The sequence below is a fragment of the Acartia tonsa genome, chromosome 11, assembly GCF_053477335.1.
Source record: "Acartia tonsa isolate MP-2025a chromosome 11, ASM5347733v1, whole genome shotgun sequence".
Classification (NCBI taxonomy): Eukaryota; Metazoa; Arthropoda; class Copepoda; order Calanoida; family Acartiidae; genus Acartia; species Acartia tonsa.
In genome coordinates this window covers 10,385,833-10,410,549 of record NC_137270.1, presented here as the reverse complement: position 1 = coordinate 10,410,549, position 24,717 = coordinate 10,385,833, and the positions used below count along the sequence as shown (strand labels likewise).

Below are 24,717 nucleotides of genomic sequence, written 5' to 3'. Positions count from 1 at the left end.
TAAAATATAAAAAGTTAAACTTGCAAACATTTATTATAATAAAACTATAAAATACTCAGCATCACAGATAAATTGAGACCAATACATTAGAGTACACAGTAGGAAAATATTAAATTATTACATTATTAACCCTTAACCTAAATGTGATTAAATATGGCACGCAAACACACAAAACAATTGAATATATGATTAATATTAGGCTTTTATCTTAATCCATATCAAAATTCAGGCCACATAGCCATTTCTTCAGGAGTCAACACCATCTTTTCAACTTCGGGAGCTGCAGCAACACTATTTCTTTGAATAGGATCTGCTTTCTTTCCCTTAAGGAGAGTTTCAAAGGCTTCAAGAACAGTAGAAACATATTCAGCACTACCTTTGTAGGTAAAGCCTGTGTCTGTTTCTTGCAATAATCCAGTCTTGGGGAAGGCATGGATGCTGAATTTATCAGACATTGCAGCTTTGGCAAAATCACCTTCATCCTCGCAGTAAGCACGCATGGAAATTCCCTCAACTACTTCAATGACACTCAGCTCAAATGTTGCAACTCCATCTAAGAATTTTAATTGAATCATAAATAATTAAACAAAAAGAGATAGTAAAATCTTTAATGTTAAATTTGGACTTAATTATAGTTTTGGCATTTTTCTAAGTATCTTAAGATTTAGTATCTAAAATAAGTCATGAATTTTGAATTATTACTTTAAACTTATTGGAAGTTTGTTATAAGTAATTCTTATACAAGTAATAGATTGAATTTAAGTCTTACCTCTAATTGAAGCAGTTGTGGATCCTTCCAAAACTTCTGTATCAGCATCAAACAAGATCAGCTCACATTCAACTACTGAAGTGGGTAGTTTGCTTGCTTCAGCAGGTTGATCTAATGCTTCATCCCATGCAGTTACTTCAATGTTAAATGTTGTGTTAACAGGTGTAAGGGTAGGTAACGCAGTAAACTTGACTCCAATTGGTCTTCCAGCAACAGCAAAGGTATCACTTATAACAGATGCAATGGAGTGAGTGGTTGGGTAAGTAATTTCAAAATCAATAGTAAATCCTGTTCCCATTGTGTCAATGGCAAGATCTTCAAATTCACAGTAGCCTCCAATAAATTTACAGGTAGCATTGTTTATCAGGTTTCCAGTGCCAGAAGCTAAAGTTGCAGTTACAATCCATGGATCACTTGTAGTTCCTAGCTCAGCAACTGTGTCACCATTAGCATCTACAGTGTACAACTTTGGTTGATTAGCAAAGGCCTTTAATTCAGAAGCTTGTCCAGGTTGGTTCATAATTTTCAAGACACTAGGTACTTGAAGTTTGGATGATCTCAGATTTTCTTCTAATCTTTGGGCTGCAAGTTCTTGTGAAAGAACTGAGTATGGCTTTCCAGTCAAAGCGTTATCTTCTGGCCCTAAATAGCATTCCCCATTGGGATCTTCATCTTGGGGAATACAACCTAATGACTCAGTTGGGACATAGATGGGCTCATTAATCTCCACAGTTGTAAGATTTAGGCCAAGAGTAGCACCCATTGTTCCATCCTGGAAAGCATTTGTTAACTTTGAAGTGACTTCAAGCAGTCCATTATAATCAATAGCTAAAGTGTCATTGATACCCATTGCTGGAGGTGGCTCAATTGTAACCTCAAGAATTACATTTTCTAATGTTTCTCTCTTCTTTCGTACACTGCCTTCTCTTACTACATTTGTTACCCTGATAAGGGATGGATCAACACCTAAAAGAGCAGCAATATTACCAGCAACATCTCCCTCAAAGAAGTTATCCATATCTATAACAGCACCAATTTTGGTAACTACTGATGGTTGTATTCTGTAATCAACAACATTTTCACCAGTGAGTAGAAGGTACAGGAATCCAGTATTGGGATCAAAGTAATTCTCACCATCAGTTACAGATTCCAGAGATGGAATAAATGAATCATCAGCTGGTAGTAGAGTAAACACTTCTTTGGTCAAATCAATATTATTTGGAGCAATATAGTTATCTCCAACATATATGTCTATTCTTTGCGGTTTCATGAAGAAGATTTTCAACAAAATTGGATCTCCTCCCTGGTTGTCTTTTAATCTATATCTCATGTGAATTGGAGGCACTGAGGTAAGATGAACCTCATACATCATGTTAGTTCCAACAATAGAATAAAAATTAGAAATACGCTTCTGGCATGCATAACCAAAGCAGCATGAGAAATCCTGGGGACCATTAATAAGATCTATGTAACCATCAGCACCTGGGTTTGCCAACATGGCAACTGGTGATAGTCTTCTGTCAAGTGTATCAATGTCCATTGATTCCATAATAAACAGTCTATGATTGATATCATGACACTTGTATGCTGCCCATTTTTCAACCCATACACATGCATCATTTCTGACAATACCAGTATTTGGTAACTTATCAACATATTCAATCTTACTGCCATCTACATCAGTAGTCATTGTTTTAGGGACTCTGTAATAACCAAGACCAGCAGTTGAATCACCTTCCCACTCATAGGCAGAGTCAGCAATAATTGTTCCTGGAATATCATCTCCAATAACTTTACCATCAGTATCAACCAAAAGAGCCTTCTTTAAGCCATCACAATGCATGTCAACACAATGCTCATTGGAGACCAGGCTATTTATAGGTCTGTCCATCCATATTTTGCTATCTTCATCAACATCTACAAACTTGGTACCCTTAGCAAAGATTGGGAATTGCATATCATCTCCTCTTGGATTTGTTCTGATAGCAGAATCAAACTGGCCACACTTGTCTTGCTGATAATTAGCAAATGTTACATCATTGATCATTACCTTTCCAGTTAGCAGAGGGAAAGATTTTGGTTTACCATTGACCCATGGCTTTCCAAGTGGAACACCAATACCACTAAAAATAGGCCACAGTAATCCAGCATGTCCAGTATTGTATCCCTTCCAATTTCTTCCTGGCCACATAGTTTGCTTCTTATTTCTAGTTCTATCGAATTCTATGTAATGAGGTTCAACATCTTTTTCACAGCTGAATGTTTCAGATCTTCCAACAAACACAGTGTTATTGATTTCTAAATACTTCTGTTCTACTAAATGAGTTTCAGGTTTGGGTCTAATCAAGAATGGGTGAACACCAACACCACAATCAACAAATGTGTTATTTTCCATGTGTACTGTCTCATGTGTTAGCAAGTAAGCTCCATAATCATAAATCTTGTAGATTAAGAAATTATCAAATGAAACACAACCCTTATCACCAATTATTTCAATGGGTGGATTATAAGTATTGACATGGATACCCTCATGAGAGGAGTGAATAACATTTCCCTCCCATACATATTTTGATGTGCAAATGCGCCCAGTGGCAACCAGACCACCTCTCTCACAACCAGACATTGAGTTGTATCTAAAATCTGTTTCCCATGCTTCATTTAAAATCATACATCCACGTTTAAACACATTATATCTGTGATCCTTGTGTGTACCAACAAAAATGGTGTAAGTAATAAAATTGTGAATCCATCTATTTCCTACACCCTCATCTCTCATTCCATATTCTAGAGTTCTGTATACAACATTGTCCTCTATCAAAACATTATTAGTATTGAATAGTCCAATAGCAGCATTGTAGTTAAAATTGAATGCACACTTCTTAACATAGGACTCTCTGTTTTGATCATCATTATTATATGAATCTTCATGGTCAATGAATGCCAATCCATATCTAGCATCAAACCTATCAGTCCAACCCTCTTGGCCAGCTCTTAAGAATTCAACATTTGCTATCTTTGCATATCCTCTATAGTCTACATTATCCTGTGTAAATTTTCCAACCAGAACTCTTGCCCCAAATTCTTCTTCTACATTTTCTGGATAATCTTCACCAATAATCCTGATGTTTCTAGAAAGAAGACCAACTTCAGCTGCAATTCTCCAGCTAGCAGAACCATCTGACAGAGAGTAAGAGCTACCTGCATGGTCAAATTCAAGGACATTGTCTAAAGTTATTGTATTACCAAGAATGCTTAGGATTTTTCTAACCTCAACCTCCCTGGATTCATATCCTGTTGGAGCTATAACAATCTCTGCACCAGCAGTCCAGTAAGTAGTGTCTACATCATCATTTAAAGTTATTGTGTTACTTCCTGCTGTAGCATCAGCAGCAAGAGTGGTCCATGTTAATCCAACATCCAATCCATGGAGTTGAAGCTTTCCAAATACACCAAGTGCTTTAGCTCCTAGATTTGGACCATTAGGTAGAGGCTGATCAGGAGTTTCATGGTTTCCTCTCAAGAGAATATCAAATTTGTGTGTGTGAGGTTCATCAGCAAATCCAGCTACCATCTGGGCAAGATCTCCCTGGATCATGATTATTTCTGCACTAAGTACATTGTCCATATCATCTCCAATTTCAAGAACACCATAAATGTATAATCTTGTCAAGTAGGGAGGGACTTCATCTAAAACCATCCAAACTCCAGGTGGAATAGATACCCATTCTTCAACAATACCATCAGCATTTGCAACTGGTTTTGTGAGACCTAAACTGATCCAATCCTCTTCACTTGACCATTTCAAAAACTCAGTTGGTCTACCAGCGGGGATTGTTGGTGGTGGTGGAGGAAGACATCCTTCATATAAACATCTATATACTCTAAATGTAACTTCTCTGTATAGTTCATTTGGCATACCACCCCTAGTTTTATCTTTATTTGACAGCATGTATGTGAGTTCTTGTGTATCATTTTGCCAGTACCAATCAGTATTTCCAGCAGTTTCTAATGTAGGGGGGGCTAGCAATGATTGAGAAGAATTAGCAGATTCTCCATTGAAAGTAAATACATCTGGGCTCTGGGTAAAATTGTGCCCAAGCAACAAATAATCATCTTCAGAAGACATTTGGAAGGCGGCTAATTTGTAAGTGATATTAGTTATGTGATCCATTGTATGCCAGAAAAAGAAATTTGTAGTGTCCTCTGGCAAAACTCCAGCCCATCCATCTTTGTATGGTGGCTTCTTCCTCCATGGTGCTCTAGCACTTCCAAATTCATTGTGAAATACTAAATCATTAAACTGTAATGAAGAAGGAGCATATTTGTTAAGACCTACAACATGGAATTTCTGAGTACTATCGCAAACCAGACCATCCAGCTTTAGAGTATCATTTTCAAGTAATCCAAGTGTCAACCAATCTCCACCACCACTACCAATAATGTGAGAAAATTCATCATCTGTATCATCTACACAAGCAATAGGATCATAGATATCTCTCTTTTGAACCACACTGCATCCAGGAGTTCCACAAAGAGTGCCATCCAAATCTTTATAAAATCCAGCCATAGTCCATGGCCAGGATACCTTGTTAGGGCTGTCAATAAAGCTTAGACCACTAGTTTGAGTTTCACCAGCAGCCCATTTAGGTTTACACCTTGCACAGGTTGACAGGCATGCACAATTTTCTCTGTCAAAGTTATAAAATTCAACATTTTCAACATCATTACCCCACCAGCCACTCCATACACCAGTATGAGTACAAAAAGTGTCTCCATTTGGCCAATTGGCTGTAATTTCAGAGTGACCAATGACTACAGAATTCTTAAAGGTAGGTGCTCCATATTCTTCTCCATTCTGTCTTTTTACACCAACTGGATGAATAAGTTCTACACCACTCTTTTCATTATCAAGCAGTGTCATGTTCTCAAATCGTATTGCACCACTTTCAACAACCTCAACACCTATTTCATTATTCCATGCAATGAAATCACCAAATGTTGCAGTAGTTTTCTCTCCATTACACCAACCATGTTCTAAATCTCCAGTCTGAGGTGTCCATCCTTTTTCTTTCGCTGTAAACAACCATATACCATATAAGCCATTGCTGTGGGCACTGTTGTTTCTAAACTCTCCCATTGGTGCTTTTGCAGGACAGTAATCTGTTGTCCTAGAAGGTCCATCAGGATATTGTAAAACTCTGTACCAGAAACCAAAGTGGGTGCTTCCAGCCACAGCATTGTGTCTAATAATATTGTTTCCATTTACCACCCAGAAAGAACCAGGTTGAATATCTGGATTCAAAAGACTGTTAGATTGTCTGGTGTAAACTGCAAGATTATATTGAACAATGTTGTCAACTTCCACACCATCTTCAATGAAGAATGACAAGCCCTTAATGTTAAATGCAACATTGTGCTCTACAATAAGATTGCTTACAGCATGGATAGTGCAGGCTCTGTTATAGCTGCGGTGAATACCATTGCCTCTTATGTAAGAGCCTGTAACATTACCATTAATATGGAAATGAATTGGGTATCTACCAACTCTAAATGCCTGGCCAACTTCAGTAAACTCTGTGTAACTTATTCTGGCTGCAGCAAGATGTTTATCTATTTCCTTCGCATGGATTAGAATGATACCTCCAAATTCATCTGTACCAATTTCTTCACCAAACTTACCCTGGAAACAAGATTGTGGTGCCTCTTCATTAGCCACAAAAGGCTTTTCACAGGCAGGTATTTCTGTTACAAACTCTTGGTTAACAGCTCCACTGACTTTGACATTTCTGGTGAGCAAACCAACTTCTCCTCTGGTTTCAATGTAATGAGATCCAAAAGTTTGAGCAATTGAAAGATGCTCATATTTTAATGGCTCAGTTAAAGTAATAACAGTACCATCAGCTGAAACAGAGGCAATAACTTTCTTTTCACTTTCTCCCATTGATGCACGACCGCCAGTTGTAGCAATTACAATTTCACTACCAGGTTTCCAGTTAACTCCATTCTCCAAAATAATTTCTGTATCACCGACCAATGCTGTAGTAGCTAATCTTGTCCATGTCATGGGAACAAATTCTCCATGTAAATCCAGTGTACCTTCTCTAACTCCAATAGTCTTGCAGCCATAGATAGGCAATTCAGTACATCTTGTGTGTCCATGTAAAGTAATTTCAGCGTTATTCAAATATGGCTCATCTTCTGTGCCAATTTCAAGAGCTCCATTATTTATGATGAGAATAAATTCTGAATTTAAGTTCAATCCATCAGCTTCTCTATCATACATCAGCTTACCACCATCAATAAGCAAAAACTTTAGTACTGGAGTAGATGTATCCAGCAGAATAGTTTGGCCTTGAGTGATGACAATAAACTCTCCTTGCTGAGGAGTTCCTAGACCACCCCATGTCCAAATAGAAGACCATCTGTCAATATAGTAGAATGTAGTTGCTGCAATATCAGCATGTTTTGCATAGCCCAGAGAAGGTACTTCAACAGTGACTGGGGCTTCAATAGCACCATCATGTGAATTTGTGAGACAAGAAATTTCTGTAGAACTCTCAGTTACAATATCACAAATACTTCCATCAATTGTGACCTTATTTCCACTTGACGCAAATCCAGAACCAGTGATGGTAATTGAAGTTCCTCCTCCAGTGCCACCTCTAACAGGTGATAATCCTGTCACAGATGGGGTTAGTGCATCATCATAGGTAAATGCATCTGTAAGCTGTACAAATGACTCCCCTTGGGTAACCTTTACTGTGCATAGTTTTGTTCCAGAACCAGCATCAGCAGGAGTCCTGCATTGGATTTCATTGTTTGAGACTGATGAAATTTCACATTCTACTTCACATACTGTAACAGTAACATTTTCAGTATCAAAACCAACACCAGAAAGGACCAGCAAAGAACCTCCACCAAAGCTACCACTTGTAGGTAATATGGATGATAGGCTTAGTTCAGAGCTGTATATAATGTCATTATTTGAAAGACCAAGTGAAGAAGATGTTAACTGTACAGCAAAGTCACCACCAGGAATAACAGGTAAAGTACATGTTACTAAGGTTGACGATGCTGACAAAATTGGACATTCATAAGTTCCAACAAAAACACTCAATGTATCTGCTAAATTGGCACCATTAACTGTAAGTGTAAGTGATCCACTACCAGTTGTTGGACTAATTGATGTTATTGTAGGAGTAGAAGAATCTGAGTAAGTATATGGTGATGTTGGGAATAAAACTCCATTACTGCTTACAGTAACTGTTTCATCTCCTGCTCCATTGGCAGGAGTGATGCAGGTAATAGAATCAACAGTAACTGTATCAATTGAGCAGGAGCCTGATCCAATAGTTACTGATGTATCATCTGCAGATCCACTAAAGCCATTGCCAATAATTGTGATTTCTTGTCCACCATGTGTGCTACCAGATGATGGAGTTATGCTTGAAATTGATGGGGAGCTGGTAATGATTGAGTCAACACCATCTGCATATCCTTGAGGTGATGTGTACACAATAACATTGTAATCACCTGCTGCAGCTTTGGGGACAACAAAAGTGACAGCAGTATCTGTAACATTTGTAACCTCAGCTTTAATTAAGCCTTCATCTGACATTTCAAGAAGAGATTCTTCTGGAGATCTTTTCATTCTTAGTGCTCTCTTAGCTCTGTGCAGTGTTTTGGCAATGTATGAAGGATCTGTTTCCATAATACTATGATACAAGTCTTCGTCCAGTGCATAAGGATCAATGGATCTCTTCATAGTTGATAAATGTAGATGTGGTACAAGTGGATGGTAGTGTTCTTCAAAATCTTGTTCAAATTCATGGGTTTCTACAAATGGCAGGTAATCAGTGCTGCGCTTAGTTCTTGAAGATCCAGCTGATATCCAAGAAACACTATTTACTTTGGATTCTCTTTTCATTCTTTTCCAGAAGTTGTGAATATGCCTTGGAGCATCTCCGAATTCTGCCAATTTCTTAGCCAATTTTTCATCATTAAAGGATTCAATGCTTCGTCTTACTCTGAAGAAGGAAGTGGCAACTGGTTTTAGAAACACATCAACCAAAGTTATATCTGACCCAAATCCAGAACCACTGACAGAAACAGGGATAGAACCTTCATATGTTGATGGGGATACAGATGAAGATGAAGGTGTCAAAGCATCATCAAATTGGTATTCAAGAGTTACAGATTCAGCCAGATCAGGAGTAATCATATCTCCACTTAGGAAGATTTCAATAGGTACAGTTTTAGTTGTGCTAACTCTGGAATCTCTGTAATCTGGAACTTGACAAGTTATTTGGGAAGAAGTTGTGGACACAACTTTACAGCCTTTTTGATATGGAGACTCTCCAAAGTTTACAGTGACAATTTCATCTGCTGGCTTCAGACCAAATCCATTGATACTAATCATGTTACCACCAGCCCAGGAACCTGAAAGTGGGGAAACTGATGTTACTTTGGGCAAAACAAACAGTGACCCAGCTGTATCAGATGGAAGACTTAAAACAGCTTTACCAGCATTCACCACATTTAGGGATATAGGTAACATAGCCAGAGATGTGACTGTATTAATATCAACACTGCATGTTACTTCTGTAGCTGTGTATGTTGAAACTGTGCAAGAAGAGTCTCCTATCTCAACCAAATTTTGACAGCTTGATATTCCAAATCCTTTGCCTGATATCTTCAACTCAGCATTACCATAGGAAACTAGATCTCCATAAGAACTGTCAGCAACACCACCTTGGATTACTTCAATGTTTGAGATTTCTGCAGTTAGACAGGTTGCGAACGTAAATTCAACTTTATCAGTAGCAGTAGATGCAGTTACACAGGTGGAATCAATTTCAGCACATTCACCAGCAGTAGATGCAGGGTCCACATTACTTGAGATAGCAGCATTTACTCCATTAATAGTTGCCATAATTTCTACAGTTTCATCACTGCTTGGACTTTCTACAGTAACCTTTCCTGGCATGAACACCTGATCACCATCAATTACATCCTCTGTGTTGTAGAAAAATATTCCATGAGTGTTAAATGTGTGCTTCAAAAATCCTTTTCCTGATTTAGGCCCAGACTTAAACCCTTTACCATCCCAGACATTTGAGTAGCTATCTGCAACAGCATGAACACTGATACCAGTTCCATCTTGAGCAACAGGTAAATTCCATTGCCATTGAACAACATCTCCAGGCCTGATGGTTAAATCTTGTGGCTGCCACATGAAACCAGGTCCATACTTGAAATGTCTTCCTGAGTTCCAAATTATATGTTTTGTTGGATTTTTAGTAACAATACATTCTACAGAAGTATCTGTACAGGAAAACTCATCAGCTGGCACACATGTGTGTTCTGTGCCAATGTTGAATACAACTTCTGAACAATTCCCAAAGCCTGAACCTGTAATTGTCATTTTAGTTCCCCCATTGAATGAACCTACTCTTGGTGCAGCTCCAGTGATGGTAAAAATAACTGATATACCAGATACTGCTGAATTATCAGCATATCCATTCTTCTGTGTTTCAACAATGACTTTGTGAAGGCCATTAGAAAGTGGTGGCAAAGTGCAATCAATTTGAGTATCTACCCATGAGACCAATGCACACTCTTTGTCCTCAACAAGTACTTTAGTTTTTGTTCCCTTATATCCAAATGATGTACCATAGATAGTTAGCTTCTCTCCACCAGCTGGCTTGGCAGAGTACAGTGATAGAGTTGATATTGTGGGAGTGCTTGTACTATCATAGTAGAATGTTAATCCACTGCTAGATTTACCATTTAATGTTACTGTAATGTCAGCTGTATAATCTGTAATTCCAGCAGGTGTAATACAGGTCAATTCTGTGTAAGAAGTTGTAAGAATCTTAGCAGCATTAGTGCCAATTGTAACATTTCCTGATTCCCATTCCTCCATTGTGTTAGGGAAACCAGTTCCAGATATTGTTATCTTAGTGCCACCTCCAACACTGCCAGAAGCTGGATCAACACTAACAAGACTTAACTCAAGGTTGTATATTAAGGTGTTTGAGGCTTTGCCTTTAGATTTGACATACATTATAACTTCTAATTCTCCAGCAGGGCCATTTTCCAAAGTGCAGGATACTGAAGAAGTTGACGCTGATGACACTTCACATCCTCTGCCACCAACAGTGATATCATAGTCATTGATATCATCCGTAAAGCCTGTACCAGTAATTGTCAGGATAATATTTCCATCAACCAGTGAGTCCACAACTGTAGATAAGCCAGGTGTCAATGTTAAGTCATACTCAAATTCACATCCACTCTCATCACTGCAAGAACACAAGAAGCCATTTACCCAGACTGTAACTTGAGGATTAGATGAAGCAGCTGGTAACCTGAAGAAATCTGCTCCAAGGTCAACAATTGTCACTTTTCCATTTTGATATTCTACAAATCCATCTGTAAAGCCTTCTCCATGACTGACCACATTAGTGGAATCTATTTCCATAACAGGCTGGTCTCCTCCAATGAACTTAAACTCCCAAGATAAAACATGATCATAGCATTTATCCCAGTGATTATTTGTCATTTCAACCCCAAATAGTCCATATTCATTTTCTAGTAGCTCTAGGAAACTGTTTCTAGAAATTGAAACAGGAATGTTATTTACAGTCTTTCCTTCTCTTGTAAGATCAAAGGTTCCAGTTAATGATGGTGATTCTTTTGAAATTCTCTCAACTATAACTTTGCCTGCTCCAAAAGCGTAGGTAGCTATGTCACTTGTCATGAGAAATTCCATTTGTTCTTCAATTGTTGCAGTTTCAGAAAGTTCTTCAATAATACCTCCAGCAATGGACAATAAGCTAAATGTTTCATTTAATCCTTGGCAAGAGTAGGGATTAAATTCAACTTCAACAGATCCATCAACCTCAGCAACTGTAATTGATTCTATTCTGATATTGCTATTGTGATGAGCAGGTGCTACTCTCTCAATTTCTACAATTTTATTTCCCAGGGAAACTTCATCAAGGTAACCAAATTTCTTTGTATTAGTTCTATCAAAATTAAAATTTAGGCTTCTAACTTTCAACATTCCTGGAGTAGCTTGGTTAAGAACCCAATTAGGTGCATTTAATTGAAATTGGTCTTCAAGGTCAACACACTTGTATCCCCAACTTTTTCCATCATTTTCCAATTCCACTGTAACTGTAACCCAAGCATTGAACCATGTATAAGATGTACTTGAAAATATTCTGTAGAGAACATTGATGTTATCAAAAAAGGCAGTTCCTCTGTAAGCAAAGCAGAAGTATTTTCCATTTCTAATGTCAATTGCTTGCCTTTCATTAAACCAAAATATATTCCAAGGCATGGACCAAGAAGCTACACCACAGAAGGGTTCAGAATCATCTCCCCATTTTCTGTAATCAGCTCCTCCCTGGCCTGGCAACTGGTTACTGTCTTCAGCAGTCTGAAGAAGCTCAAATAATGTAGAAGATTTTGTGCATTGCCACTGTAGCATGTTTGTCAAAGCCTCCTGCCAGTCTGATGTATCATCAGAGTACACAGGGGCATTAGCAGCTTTACCATGATGCATAAATATTAGTTCAGCTCCAGAAAGACCTTCAATAGTGATCTTCTGTTTTTCAAGAATCCTCTGGTCTCTAAGGTATAGATACTGTTTTTCATTTTGGGCAAGTGCAACATCAGCATTTGTAAGATAAGTATTGTATTGTTCCATTGAAATTTGAAGGAAGTTTGTGACATTTTCTGCTTCAGAATCTCTATGAAGATGAAGTGCTTCAATATAATATATTTCTCCTTCTGTGAGTTCTACTGGTTCAGAGAATGTAGAAGCAGCAGGTTTGTTATTACTACATTGTCCTTTTTTCTTTGCAATCTCAACCTTTGCTGATGAGTCTTTGCTGGTTGACAGATAAAGTTCAACATAATCATTTGAGCAAACTGCAAAAGTAAATTTGCCAGTTGCAGGTGCTATGAAAAGTCCACTAAGACGTCCAGTATAATCAGTATCTTCACCAGCCATTTGTTTATTGATAAGCCCACCATCTACAACTAATTCAGCTGATGCTGCTCCAAGAGCACTTACAGATGCAGCTAGATCAGATTCATCTCCAAGTGAATACCATAACTCATAAGCTAACCCTCTGGGACCAAGTGTTGCTTCTCCAATTGATGAAGAGTCAGGGCTTCTACACACAATTTCATAGGAATCAATGCTGACTACCTCACAAGGTGCATCATTAACAAGAACTTTTGTGTTTTCCTTGTATCCATCAAATCCAGTTCCCTTGATATTTATGTAAGCTCCAACAGAACCAGAAGAGGGAGAAATCAATGAGATGTCAGGCATTACATGATAGAAGAAAGCTTGGCCCTTACTATTGACAGAGAATGCTTCTGTGTTGATAATAGATTGCCCTCTCTCAGCAACTAGAAGTGTACCATTCAGGGGTCCAACAAATGTTCCAGAAGTCTTACATGTTAAGTTACCATAATCAGAATAGTCACCATTACTCTTGACCTCTAAGTATGCACCATAGGGATTGCCCAATTCATCCATGAAATCACAGTTGTTGGTACCAAAGAATAGGTTCTGAAGAGTTTTGGTGTCAATTTCATCAAAATTGTCTAAATCTTGTGCACCAGGACCAATATTCTTGGTAAAGAATTTACCCTTAATAGTTACAAGGTCTCCAACTCTACCATATCTGTGGTCTATGCTATCAAGAATTGGAGTCATGTGTGAGGCAAATTGCACCATGTGGTTATGGGCATTCTCTACCTCCACTCCATTGACAGTTATCTTCAAATTGTACCTGGAAATAAAAAAATTAAAATAAAATTTTCCTGTATTATTTGTGCTAACCCCATTGCATCTTACATTTATTGATTGCTGTAAATTTTGTAAGATAAGAGATTTTGCAGAATCTTTATTTAGATGTTTTACCTACTCTTTCCTTATGTAACTACTAGATTCGCCCTAGAGGTCTCAAGGGGCACTTGAGGAGGGGGGGATTAAATTTGAAAACCAATTTTTTTATTTTAAGATTAAGTATAAAAAAAATTTAGGGGGGGGGGGGAGAAGGGTCAACCACCCATACCCAAGTTTTTATTTTAGTTTTAAAAATGTAAAATTAAAATCTTTTTTTTTGGGGGGGGGGAGTTTTTTTTTGTATATGTGTTTCTCTTGAGAAGGGAGTTGTAACCTCTCCCCAAATAGTTATAAACCTTCTAAAGACCTCTGAAAAGTTACCCTGTAAAGGAAAACCACATCATTTCAGAGGTAAGCAAGGTTCTTTCAAATAAATAAACATACATCCTGTTACTTTATTATAAGGATAAACATCTGACTAAACTTTTCCCAAACTTTTTATAATGGATAAGGTTTAAACTTCTGATATAATAAATAAAATTACTAAATAAAAGAATTTCAATTTGCAATGTGGGTAACTTGTAAACTCATGTTTGAATAATTGAATTATGACACTTACCATTCGCTTCCCTGTTTGCTTTGTCTTGCAGGAACACTGCAGACAAGCTTTATTGAGGAGGCAGCCTGGGGATTTTGAAGCAACCAATTCTTTTCAACAGGATGGGTACAAACCAGGGTCTCGTAATCATTATGCAACCATATTTTGTTTCCTAAAATTTACAATTTATTATGTAATTTAATATTTTTATAGTGGCTGCGGCACTGTCTACCAAGGGTTATGACAAATTCAAGAGAATATAATTAACCAATTCCAATATTCTTCAAACTTTCCTTTAAACTGTTTTTAAACTATTTTTGAAAGGTATATAAAAAACATACTCTGATACCTGTAGAATCATACTGCAAAGCCAAAAATGAGAACAATTGCCCATGTCGATTTTTATTAGGATTTTAAAGTTTATTTTTTACTATGGATTCAATAAATTTTACTGAATCATGATGTTTCTTTCCTTTGTGGGTAAAATACTCAGCTTTTAGAGTATCTTGCTTCATAAATATTGTATGCTAGTATACAGTAAAGTTAGGTCTTTTGATTTTATCAATCAAAACTAATTAAAAATTAATTCTTTATAATATATCAATGAATTAACATAAAAATGTTTCATGTCTATTATACATTAAAACATAAAAAAATTGGCTGTAAAGGGTTAAACAATGTAAGATGACAACAAATGTTTATGCAATACAACAAATTTATTTTTGTCACATATACAAATATGAAATAAAAAAAGATTATTCAAACTTATTTTTCAAAATATTTTTAAAAAGTATGTATCTTTAATGTTTATAGTTTTCATACTTTTCATTTTAATTAAATAAAAGTTATTCTATTATATTGGAAATATGTCACTTTGTGAAAACACTATATTTAAAATTTAAAGATTTCTAGCTTTGTCATTGGTTAATGCTGAATCCTCATAGTTTTTATGTTAATTCAAAGATATATCCTACATCTTTCACTTTCAATGAATAATTATAAATATAAAATCAAAAGAGCTATTTTTTACTATCATTATCTTTTTATCATACTATGAAGGAAAATGCTTTGAAGCAAGAATTTTACCAAAAACAAAAGAGAGTTCACGATTCGGTAAAATTTACTTAATCCATAGTAAAAAATAAACTTTAAAATCCTAATAAAAATCGATATGGGCTATTATTCTCATTTTTAGCTCTGCAGCTCGATTCTACAGGTGTAAAGCTTCGGTTTTAAAAATATCCTAATGTTTTGAGTGTTTCTGAAAGTATTCTAATGGGATAGTTTGTCATAACAGATTTAAACCTTACCTTTTTCAGGATCAAAGGTATTGAAGTTGTCATCGCTAAATCCTTCTCCATATATAAAAAGTACTCCGCCTCCTTGGGATATTTGCCTAAAATTAATAGTATTGATAAATTATAATTTAATATATTTTGAGTGAATGTGTTCTTGTTTTAATAAGTACTTATATAATATATATGCATAGTCTATACTCTTGCCCATATTTTTTCTGGGCATTGGTTTCTTACATATTTAGAAGCTTTCAAAGATATTTGGGCTGGGATTTTGCCGGTGCAATTATAGGATATCTGTTCAGCTGTTAATTTAGCCAAAAATACTATCTACTTAAATCCAAAATAATGTTTATAAGCATGATTTTATTGAGTAAAGCTTTAAATAATTCTTTAATAAAGGGTAATCCTTTACAAATTATTGATGATTCTTGTTGGGGGTTTGTAATCAAAGAGTCGTAGCTGTAAAAATTGTTACAGATACTTACCTAGGTTCAACACTATGAACGGCTGCTCCGTCAGCCAACCTCCCTGAAAAAGTAATTACATTAGCATTATGTCAATAAAACGAATACGCCCATTTCATAGGAATACTCCGTTTAATAGAAATACCATAGAAGTCCAAGCTTTTTTTTTGGGGGTGGGGGTAAAAAAATTTAAGGGGAGGAGTAATTCATATTTTTTTTTTGGGGGGGGGGGAATGGCGCGCCGAAATTTTTTTTTTACTCCCCCCAAAATTTTTACCCCGGGGGTAAAATTTGATTGGGGGGGGTAATTACCCCCCCTAAGGTCTGTTGGGGGGGGGGGGGTAAATTTAGTTTACCCCCGGGGAAAAATTTTTTTTGGGGGGGGTAATTTATATTTTATTAAATATTTAGTATTAAAAATGCGCGCACAGCGCGCAAAATTTTTTTATTTTGGGGGTGGTAAATACCCTCTCCTAAATGGTTAGGGGGGAGTACGGCACCCCCAGGGTAGGGGTAAATTTTAAATGGGGGGGTAATCGCCCCATTACCCCCCCCCCCTTGGACGTCTATGAGAAATACGTACATTTAATGGACTTTAAAAACATTAACAGTAAATTATTTTTAAGTACATGGTACATCAACCAACACTCATTTTGCCATTTGATAATGAAAAATATTCAATATTCATGTATTCGATTACAAGTATAAAATAATTCAACAACTAATTAATCAATAATAATTTAAATTAAAGTTAATATATTAAAATTTTGCATAATCATGTATTTTTAATTTACTGAAGTAGTTGAAAATTTCCAGCTCTGCTAAATAAGATTTCGACTACTTTCCAGAAACGTGTTAAATAAAAGAAGCTTCACTGTAAAGGAGGACCATATTGTTACAGCAATTAGCGAGATCTTAAGCTTCAATCAGACACACATCCCATTACATTGTATTATAATTGCTTCTAGAGGGTAGTGTAGGTCCAAAAAATTATCTACAACCCAACCAAGACATTTATGAATCTTCCCTGAAAAGATTAAAACGGTACACCGACAAACCTCCTAAAGGGACAAACGTCCTAATGCGACAAACATCCTAATGTGACATATCTTAAGTAAAATCTCCTAAAAAAAATAATTTTTAAATCTTCCAAAATTACAAGAAAAAAATCTTCCAAAAATTATGTACTAACTGAAACAATGTAAAAATCCAATCCAATATTGCAATAAAACACACAGGGACGAAATTCAAAATCGAAATTTCTTTCTTGAATCACTTTATCCACATGGTGAAATTTAAAAATCCGTCCTACAGTTTTCTTAAAGTCTGTGTTTGCTATCAAGCAGCATGGTTTCGAACCCGACTCAACCTTGTATTACAAAAATCAACCCTTACCTCACACTTAATAAATGTGATATCACTTGAAAAGTTATTAGGAGGTTTTACTTAAGAGATGTTGCATTAGGAGGTTTGTCGTTTAGGAGGTTTGTCGCTTAGGACGTTTGTCGTTTAGGAGGTTTGTCGCATTAGGACGTTTGTCGCATTAGGATGTTTGTCGGTGTAAATTTGAAACCAGTATTTAACTGATGAATAGCTGGATGTTGTTACCTGTAACAAGGAGAAAGGTGACAAGTAGCCCCAACATTACTACCAAGATTCACACCTCCTAAATAAAAAAAAATAACAATAAAATAGAAAATATAAGAATTTGACTTTATAATCGGCCAATCATCACATCTGTTGTAATACAATTTTTTGTATTCATTGGAACCGGTTCTCATCCATACGAAAAAACTATGTCTAGCATCGTATTATATCCACCTCGGGGCTAAAAAAACTGGTTTTAATCTTATGATTGTACATTCTATATCCGTGGAAAGCTCTTTATAATACGATGCGAGAAATAACTATTAACTTTTTGCATATCCAGTTTTTCCGTTTTCAAGTACACGAGGTGTCCCAGAAAAAAAACTATGTTTTCTTTTTTTTTAAAACAGTGAATTGCAGTTAAACATTAATGGTTATCGAAAATTTGAATTGTCATTTTTTGGCATCTTGATAAATCACCAGTTTGATAAACAGATCTTTAGTATAGATGCATAGTATATACAGACAACTATCTCTATATACAGACCCTTTTCGTCTGCTTGTAAACTATTTTCTGCTACTTGGCTGTGTTAATATAGGCAACACCATATTGGTTGATTTCCAATGACCCAATAGAAAGGTTGTTGCGATGGGGAGAGACAGTTATTTAACCCTTTCTCCTTCTAGTGTGTTACTCTAATGTTTGATATAATTGTTAGTTTTATTTAAGTTTTACAAAGTATTAAAAAAATGTCATCTTATGAATTATAAGTTACAATTAAATAGTTGACTGTCTTTGACGTAGTGACAAACGGACAGGCGCTATTTAAAAAGTATCATGGCTACTATTACACACACACACACAAATGTCCTTGCTTATTATCAGAATAGCACGCCCTTATAATTACACAATTAAAATTCAATTACCATTGTAAAATTTGTATACATACAATTAAATTTCCTTTACATATGTATATCTATATTTTTTGACCTTGCTATCCTAAATTAATTTAAAATAATTTAGCTTACATTAGGAAACGAGCTATGAAGGGGTAAAACAATGTGTTCAGTAAATCATTTTGAAATCTATAAATTTAAATATAACCTCCTGTACTAACATGTATTTTGAAGCTCAGGCAAAGCAACTAGTTTACTATATAAAATAATTAAAAATTATGAAAGTAAAACGAAGTAGCGAGTTTCATAGTATTTTTTTCAGTAGCTTTTCTCCTATTTCTCGTGGGAGCTAGTTTCCTAACCCTGCGAGGTAAGTAAACATTAACACTATCAAACATAATCTAAAAAAACTATAAAAAGCTACAGTGGAAAAACGACGTAACTAAAACTTTATTCTATAAATTAAATGGAATAAGGAAAAAAAGGTTGAAATTATATAATCAGCTTTAAAAGAACTTGGTATAAAAGTATCTAATACTTTAAGATCCTATCTTAATCTTATAATTAGAGCATCTTTGAACTTTGTAAAGCATTTGATAATTTTTCAAAATATAGTTTTATGCAGGGGATAGGTAGGGAAGGAGTGGACATTAAACTGTAAATAATACCAGTATCCAAAGTTTTATAACAACGTCATATTATCTGTTGGTCTGGACATATGTAGCACTTAAATTTTTTAATTTAAAAAAAAGCCGTTTAAAATATTGATAGAATCCGGAATCCGACTCTGGAATCCGTCAAAAATAAGAATCCGGAATCCGCGGGAATCCGCCATTTTTGGACGGATTCTTGTGAAAATCCGAATCCGGTCCAAAAATTTGACGGATTGCCATCCCTAAGTTTCCTATCTCTCTATCTATCTATATATTTCTTCAAACTACCATTCTAAGACTTTTGGGACTAGTAATATAATATTCTGACCATTTCAAATTTAAAAAATGCGAAAATCGAAATATATCTTTATGTCTTTAATGTATTTTTTAAAAATAGGTTGAAAAACATACTAACTTTAAAATAACTATCTTTCTATCTATCTAGCTACACATATCAATTACTATCTATCTATGTTACATCACTGATACTATAATATTCTTTCTGAATGTTTCAACTATTTGTCTAACTCATTTTCTACCTATATATATATCTATCTATGTTACCTCTCGGAGACTTGTGACTCTGATACTTCAATAATCTGACTGTATATATCTGGCGTTGCTACAAAAGACCAACTCTACAAAAGACCAACGCCTACAAAAGACCAACGCTACAAAAGACCAACGCCTACAAAAGACCAACATTAAAAAAATCGTAATGCTAGAGGTTCATAGCCACAGAGCTCGGCCCCCTTGCCTGCCTAGCCGCGGGCGCTCAGCCCACTTGCCTATAACCTAATCTAACCTAACCTATATGTATGAATGTTTAATGTACATTAATTTATTTATAGTTTAGAATATCGTGGATTTTACAAAAAGTTGTTGGTAGATTTTTTTCAAAGTTTTAATATTTTTTACAATATTTAGGTAAGGTTAGGTTAGGTTATAGGCAAGGGGGCAGAGCGCCCACGGCTAGGCAGGCCAGGGGGCCGAGCGCTGCGGCCATGTATTGATTATGTAATACATTATTAATAAATTTAATGTCTATATAACAATATGTAGGTGTTGGTCTTTTGTAGGCGTTGGTCTATTATAGAGTTGGTCTTTTGTAGGCGTTGATCTTTTGTAGAGTTGGTCTTTTGTAGGCGTTGGTCTTTTGTAGAGTTGGTCTTTTGTAGCAACGCCATATATCTTACTATCTATCTATCTATATATGTTACCTCTCGGAGACTTGTGACTCTGATACTTTAATAATCTGACTGTATATATCTTACTATCTATCTATCTATATATGTTACCTCTCGGAGACTTGTGACTCTGATAATATAATAGTCTAACTGTATATATCTTACTATTTATCTATCTATGTAACCTCTCGGAGACTTGTGACTCTGATACTATAATATTCTAACTGTATATATCTTACTATCTATATATGTTACCTCTCGGAGACTTGTGACTCTGATACTTTAATAATCTGACTGTATATATCTTACTATCTATCTATCTATATATGTTACCTCTCGGAGACTTGTGACTCTGATACAATAATATTCTGACTGCATATATCTTACTATCTATCTATGTTACCTCTCGGAGACTTGTGACTCTGATACCATAATATTCTAACTGTATATATCTTACTATCTATCTATGTTACCTCTCGAAGACTTGTGACTCTGATACAATAATATTCTGACTGTATATATCTTACTATCTATCTATGTTACCTCTCGGAGACTTGTGACTCTGATACAATAATATTCTGACTGTATATATCTTACTATCTATATATGTTACCTCTCGGAGACTTGTGACTCTGATACAATAATATTCTAACTGTATATATCTTACTATCTATCTATCTATATATGTTACCTCTCGAAGACTTGTGACTCTGATACTATAATATTCTAACTGTATACAATATCTTACTATCTATATATGTTACCTCTCGGAGACTTGTGACTCTGATACAATAATATTCTGACTGTACCACTGAGGTACTGCGAGTTATTATTCTCACCTTCCACATTTTATACCCGCGTTAGTTAGCACAAGTGTTTTAGCCGGTGAGATGCTTGGGTGTTATTTATCATATTGTATTATAGACAGTTTTCCGCGGATAGCATCTGAAAAATTAATGGATTAATTTCGGTTTTGTTGGCTCCGAAAGGTGGAACGCCCGGGCCAATAATCAGTATATTATTTGTCGAATTTCTGTATATTAACTTTAATAAGTAAGAACTTTTTACATGGCTCAGAACTGGTTTTAATCCAGCGGATATTCATCGGTTTCGAAGCCATGCTGTAAAAAATATTATGAAATATCCTATTATATAAAGTAGTAAGCGTTTTTTGTCTGTCCCGAAGGATCTCGCTAACCGCTGAACAGATATTGTTCTCCTTTACAGTGAAGCTTCTTATAGGTCCTGGGAAGGTTTTAAACTATTTTTGGGGAGGGTGTCTTCACCCCCCTCCCCCCAAAAAATATTTTTTTTACTCTTTGGAAACTCAAATTAAAATGGGATGAGGTCGACTTTTCCTCCTCCTACCTTAAGTGTCCCTAGAGGCTTCTAGGGGCGTAGCCGCTAGTTATATATAAAGTGTGCAATAATTTCCGTGTCTTTTTACTGTGTTTTAATTTTATTTTCATAATAGCTAATTAAAATTTCATTTCTATATAAAGACATATTTTGATGCTTTTTAGAGATTATTGCTATTAAAAAAGTAACATGAAATTTGCTTTGCGTCTCTGGAGCTTAAGATCTCTCTAACCGCTGGACGGATATGATACTCCTTTACAGTGAAACTTCTTATATGCCCAAAGAAGGTTTTTAGTTTTTAGTAATGTAAAGGGTGTGCAAAAAAATGCTGACCTTATTAAAATTGAAATTGCGCGGCTTGTGTTGATAGTAGAAAAATGTTAAACATTCCGTTAGTACCCCTAAAAAGTCTATTTTTTGGAAAAATAAGAACGGTTCCTGTGCTACAAATAATCTAGGAGCCAGATGGTAAAATGTCCCAAAATTTACTCGCAGGTCAAGTTTTAAGTCAGTTGGGACATTTTAACACGTAGCTCCTAAACTATGCGTAGCACAGGAATCGTTTTTATATTTCCAAAAAATAGACTTCTTAGCAGTTCTAACGGTATGTGTAACATTTTTCTACTATTAACACATGCCGCGCAATTTCAATTTTAAAACCTACCAAGATACCAACAAGAAAAATGACTTACCCCCCCCCCCCTTGAATTTTGTTTCTTTACTTTTTCTTTTTAGAACTAAAAAAGTCCACATAAATTGTATATTTTGTTCAATGAAAAGGCAGCTTTCTGAAAGTTTTCTTATGATATAATTTGCTGAAGTGATTGAACACTTATTTGTAAAGGACAAAAAGGACGATTACGTCCACAAGTAGCACAGCAATACATATTTTGCTAAAAAGATTGGTAAACTGTAAGGTTCAGCATTAAGAAATTGTGTATGTGTGAATTGTAGGGGATAACCCTTTCTTTTCCAGTATGGCTTCGAAACCGATTAATATTCGCTAGATTAGAACCGGTTCACTATTATAATATCCACGGAATTGTGTCTATAATACGATGCGATAAATAACTATTACTGTACTGCGTAAAAATCGGTGTCTAGTTATAAAATATAAGTATGTCTTTAAAATAATGTTTGATAATTTAATGCGTTGTTATTCTATTTATGTTAATGCTCGTTTGTCTATCTTTCATAATTTATCAATCTTCGTTTTTGTTGATATTGGCATCCTTGTTTTAATTACAAGTGTTTACATATCTAATTATTTCGTGATTATTAGCGGAAGAGATTTCAAATGAAAATATTTAATCTATTAACGAAAAAGCCTAAATTATAAATCAAATTATAACATAACCTGTATGCTGTACCTAAACCTCACCTATTAAACCTTAAAAGTAATGTTAAACAATTAAAATGTTCATGTCTTATGTCGGCTATGGTTTCGTTCTATTCAGGGAAGGAGGGGACATTGTACAGCAAAAGACACTGGCTCAAAAATATTTAAAAACGACCTTATCTTAATAATTTGCTATGAAACGTTGGTACTTTTATTCTTTTCTTGAATTTTGTTGTTGAAAGTGAAATTTTCAGACATTAATTTTAACACACAGAAATGGGGGAGTGTACCAATTTTCTGACTATTATTTTTTCCCGTAAGATCTCTGATTTCATAGTAATTCCACCCCACACAAGGTTTGCGCCTGTCGAGCCCTCATTTTTCAAAATAAAACCTAACCTTTAATTCTAGGTTTCTGTTTTGTTATTTGTGCTATTGTTGAATATATCAATACAACGTTTCATCTCATTTCAACCTTCATTTAAGAGCGAATATATGCATGCAGATATGGACAATACGTTTATCTATACTAGAGTTAATATTTTACTTTATTTATCACTAATGATTTCACCAAATTATTGGTTGAAAAGTTTGGACACTACTAAATTTAGAAACAACCAATCAAAATTGAATAAAGGTACCCCAAGTTATTTAGCCAACGAACATCAGAACGAGTGCATCAACAGAATAATTAACCGTCCAATTTCCCCACACTCCTTTCAAAGTTTTTTCGGCGTTGAAGAGATTTGGGATGTTGTATACTCCCCCTAAAGCTATGATCCACCTTGTTAATCACTATGCTAGCTATTGAATAAACAAAAACAATAAAAGTCACCAAAGTTATTAAGCCAACGAATAAGAAAACATTATTATTTAACTTTGAGGACTAGTGTAATAAACAGTCTAATTTCCACTCCCTCTCTGAAAGTATTTACACTAAGTACAAATAATTGACGTGTTTCATATCAAATGAAATTATAAGTACTTGGCAGAAAGAAAGACTTCCGTAATCTTTTTTTAAAATTTGGACATGTGCTGTCCATTTCAGACTAAGCATGACGATTCCTGTAACAGTTAGGCATAACTTGGAAAGCGTAACAAAAGTGTTCAAGATTGGTGTATTTTAATTGTTTAGCAAAAAAAGCAATTCACGCCTTGTTGAGTACCGAAACCCGCACCTGAAATTGTAAGGTCAGTATCTAGGTTATGTTAGGTTATATTGAGTACTGGTTAGGCCTCTAGGGTTAGGGGCCCATGATAGGCATTGGGGAAAAAAGTATGACAATAAAGGCAAAGCACTAAAATAAAAGAACAAACGAACATTAACACTTGTAGAGTGTCAAAATTTCACAAGTCGAATGTTGATTTAAAAAATTATAAACTTACTGCAAAATTTCGTAAATATTGGATTCTTTTGAAGGACATACTTACATTTAAGACTTGGTTATAGATTGCTTCGCTTAAAATATTGTACCTTGTTGTCCTATGAAACAATGTTCCAAAAATCAAATATTTGGCTACTATTAAAGAGCTGCAATGCTTTCTAAATCGTACCTAACTGTTATCGGAATCATGATCCAAAGTTTGAAATAGATAGAACAATTATAACATGCCAGAATGAAGAGCCAACCGTGACATACGTACGTACAGACGTATAGACCCTATCTTTACTAGCATAAACTCAAGGTTTCTATA

At 35.3% G+C, this 24,717-nt stretch overlaps 1 protein-coding gene across 3 annotated transcripts; it reads right to left on the bottom strand.

The window, feature by feature from the left end:
- Nucleotides 1–14: 14 nt before the first annotated feature.
- Nucleotides 15–21,147, bottom strand: LOC145332680 (fibrocystin-L-like). Of its 3 annotated transcripts, none has more exons than XM_080177692.1 (7): nt 21,089–21,147; nt 17,609–17,666; nt 16,022–16,064; nt 15,549–15,634; nt 14,260–14,410; nt 770–13,584; nt 15–553 (listed from the first exon to the last, which is right to left on the bottom strand). In XM_080177692.1, exons 2-7 carry the CDS (start codon nt 17,643–17,645, stop codon nt 219–221), a joined length of 13,467 nt encoding a protein of 4,488 aa, XP_080033818.1. In that variant the 5' UTR covers nt 17,646–17,666; nt 21,089–21,147; the 3' UTR covers nt 15–218. The 3 variants fall into 3 exon arrangements, with proteins under 3 accessions (XP_080033818.1, XP_080033817.1, XP_080033816.1); XM_080177691.1 differs by lacking the exon at nt 21,089–21,147 and adding an exon at nt 20,658–20,695; XM_080177690.1 differs by lacking the exon at nt 21,089–21,147 and adding an exon at nt 19,702–19,727.
- Between the last annotated feature and the right edge of the window lie 3,570 nt (nt 21,148–24,717).

What these genes read in the sequence shown, in the direction of transcription:
- LOC145332680 (XM_080177692.1), bottom strand. Translation starts at nt 17,645, where the DNA reads ATGTTGGGGCTACTTGTCACCTTTCTCCTTGTTACAG. An exon ending in CACCTTTCTCCTTGTTACAG is followed by an intron (nt 16,065 to 17,608) that starts GTAACAACATCC and finishes TTACTTTTTCAG; the next exon opens with GGAGGTTGGCTGACGGAGCA. An exon ending in GTTCATAGTGTTGAACCTAG is followed by an intron (nt 15,635 to 16,021) that starts GTAAGTATCTGT and finishes TATTAATTTTAG; the next exon opens with GCAAATATCCCAAGGAGGCG.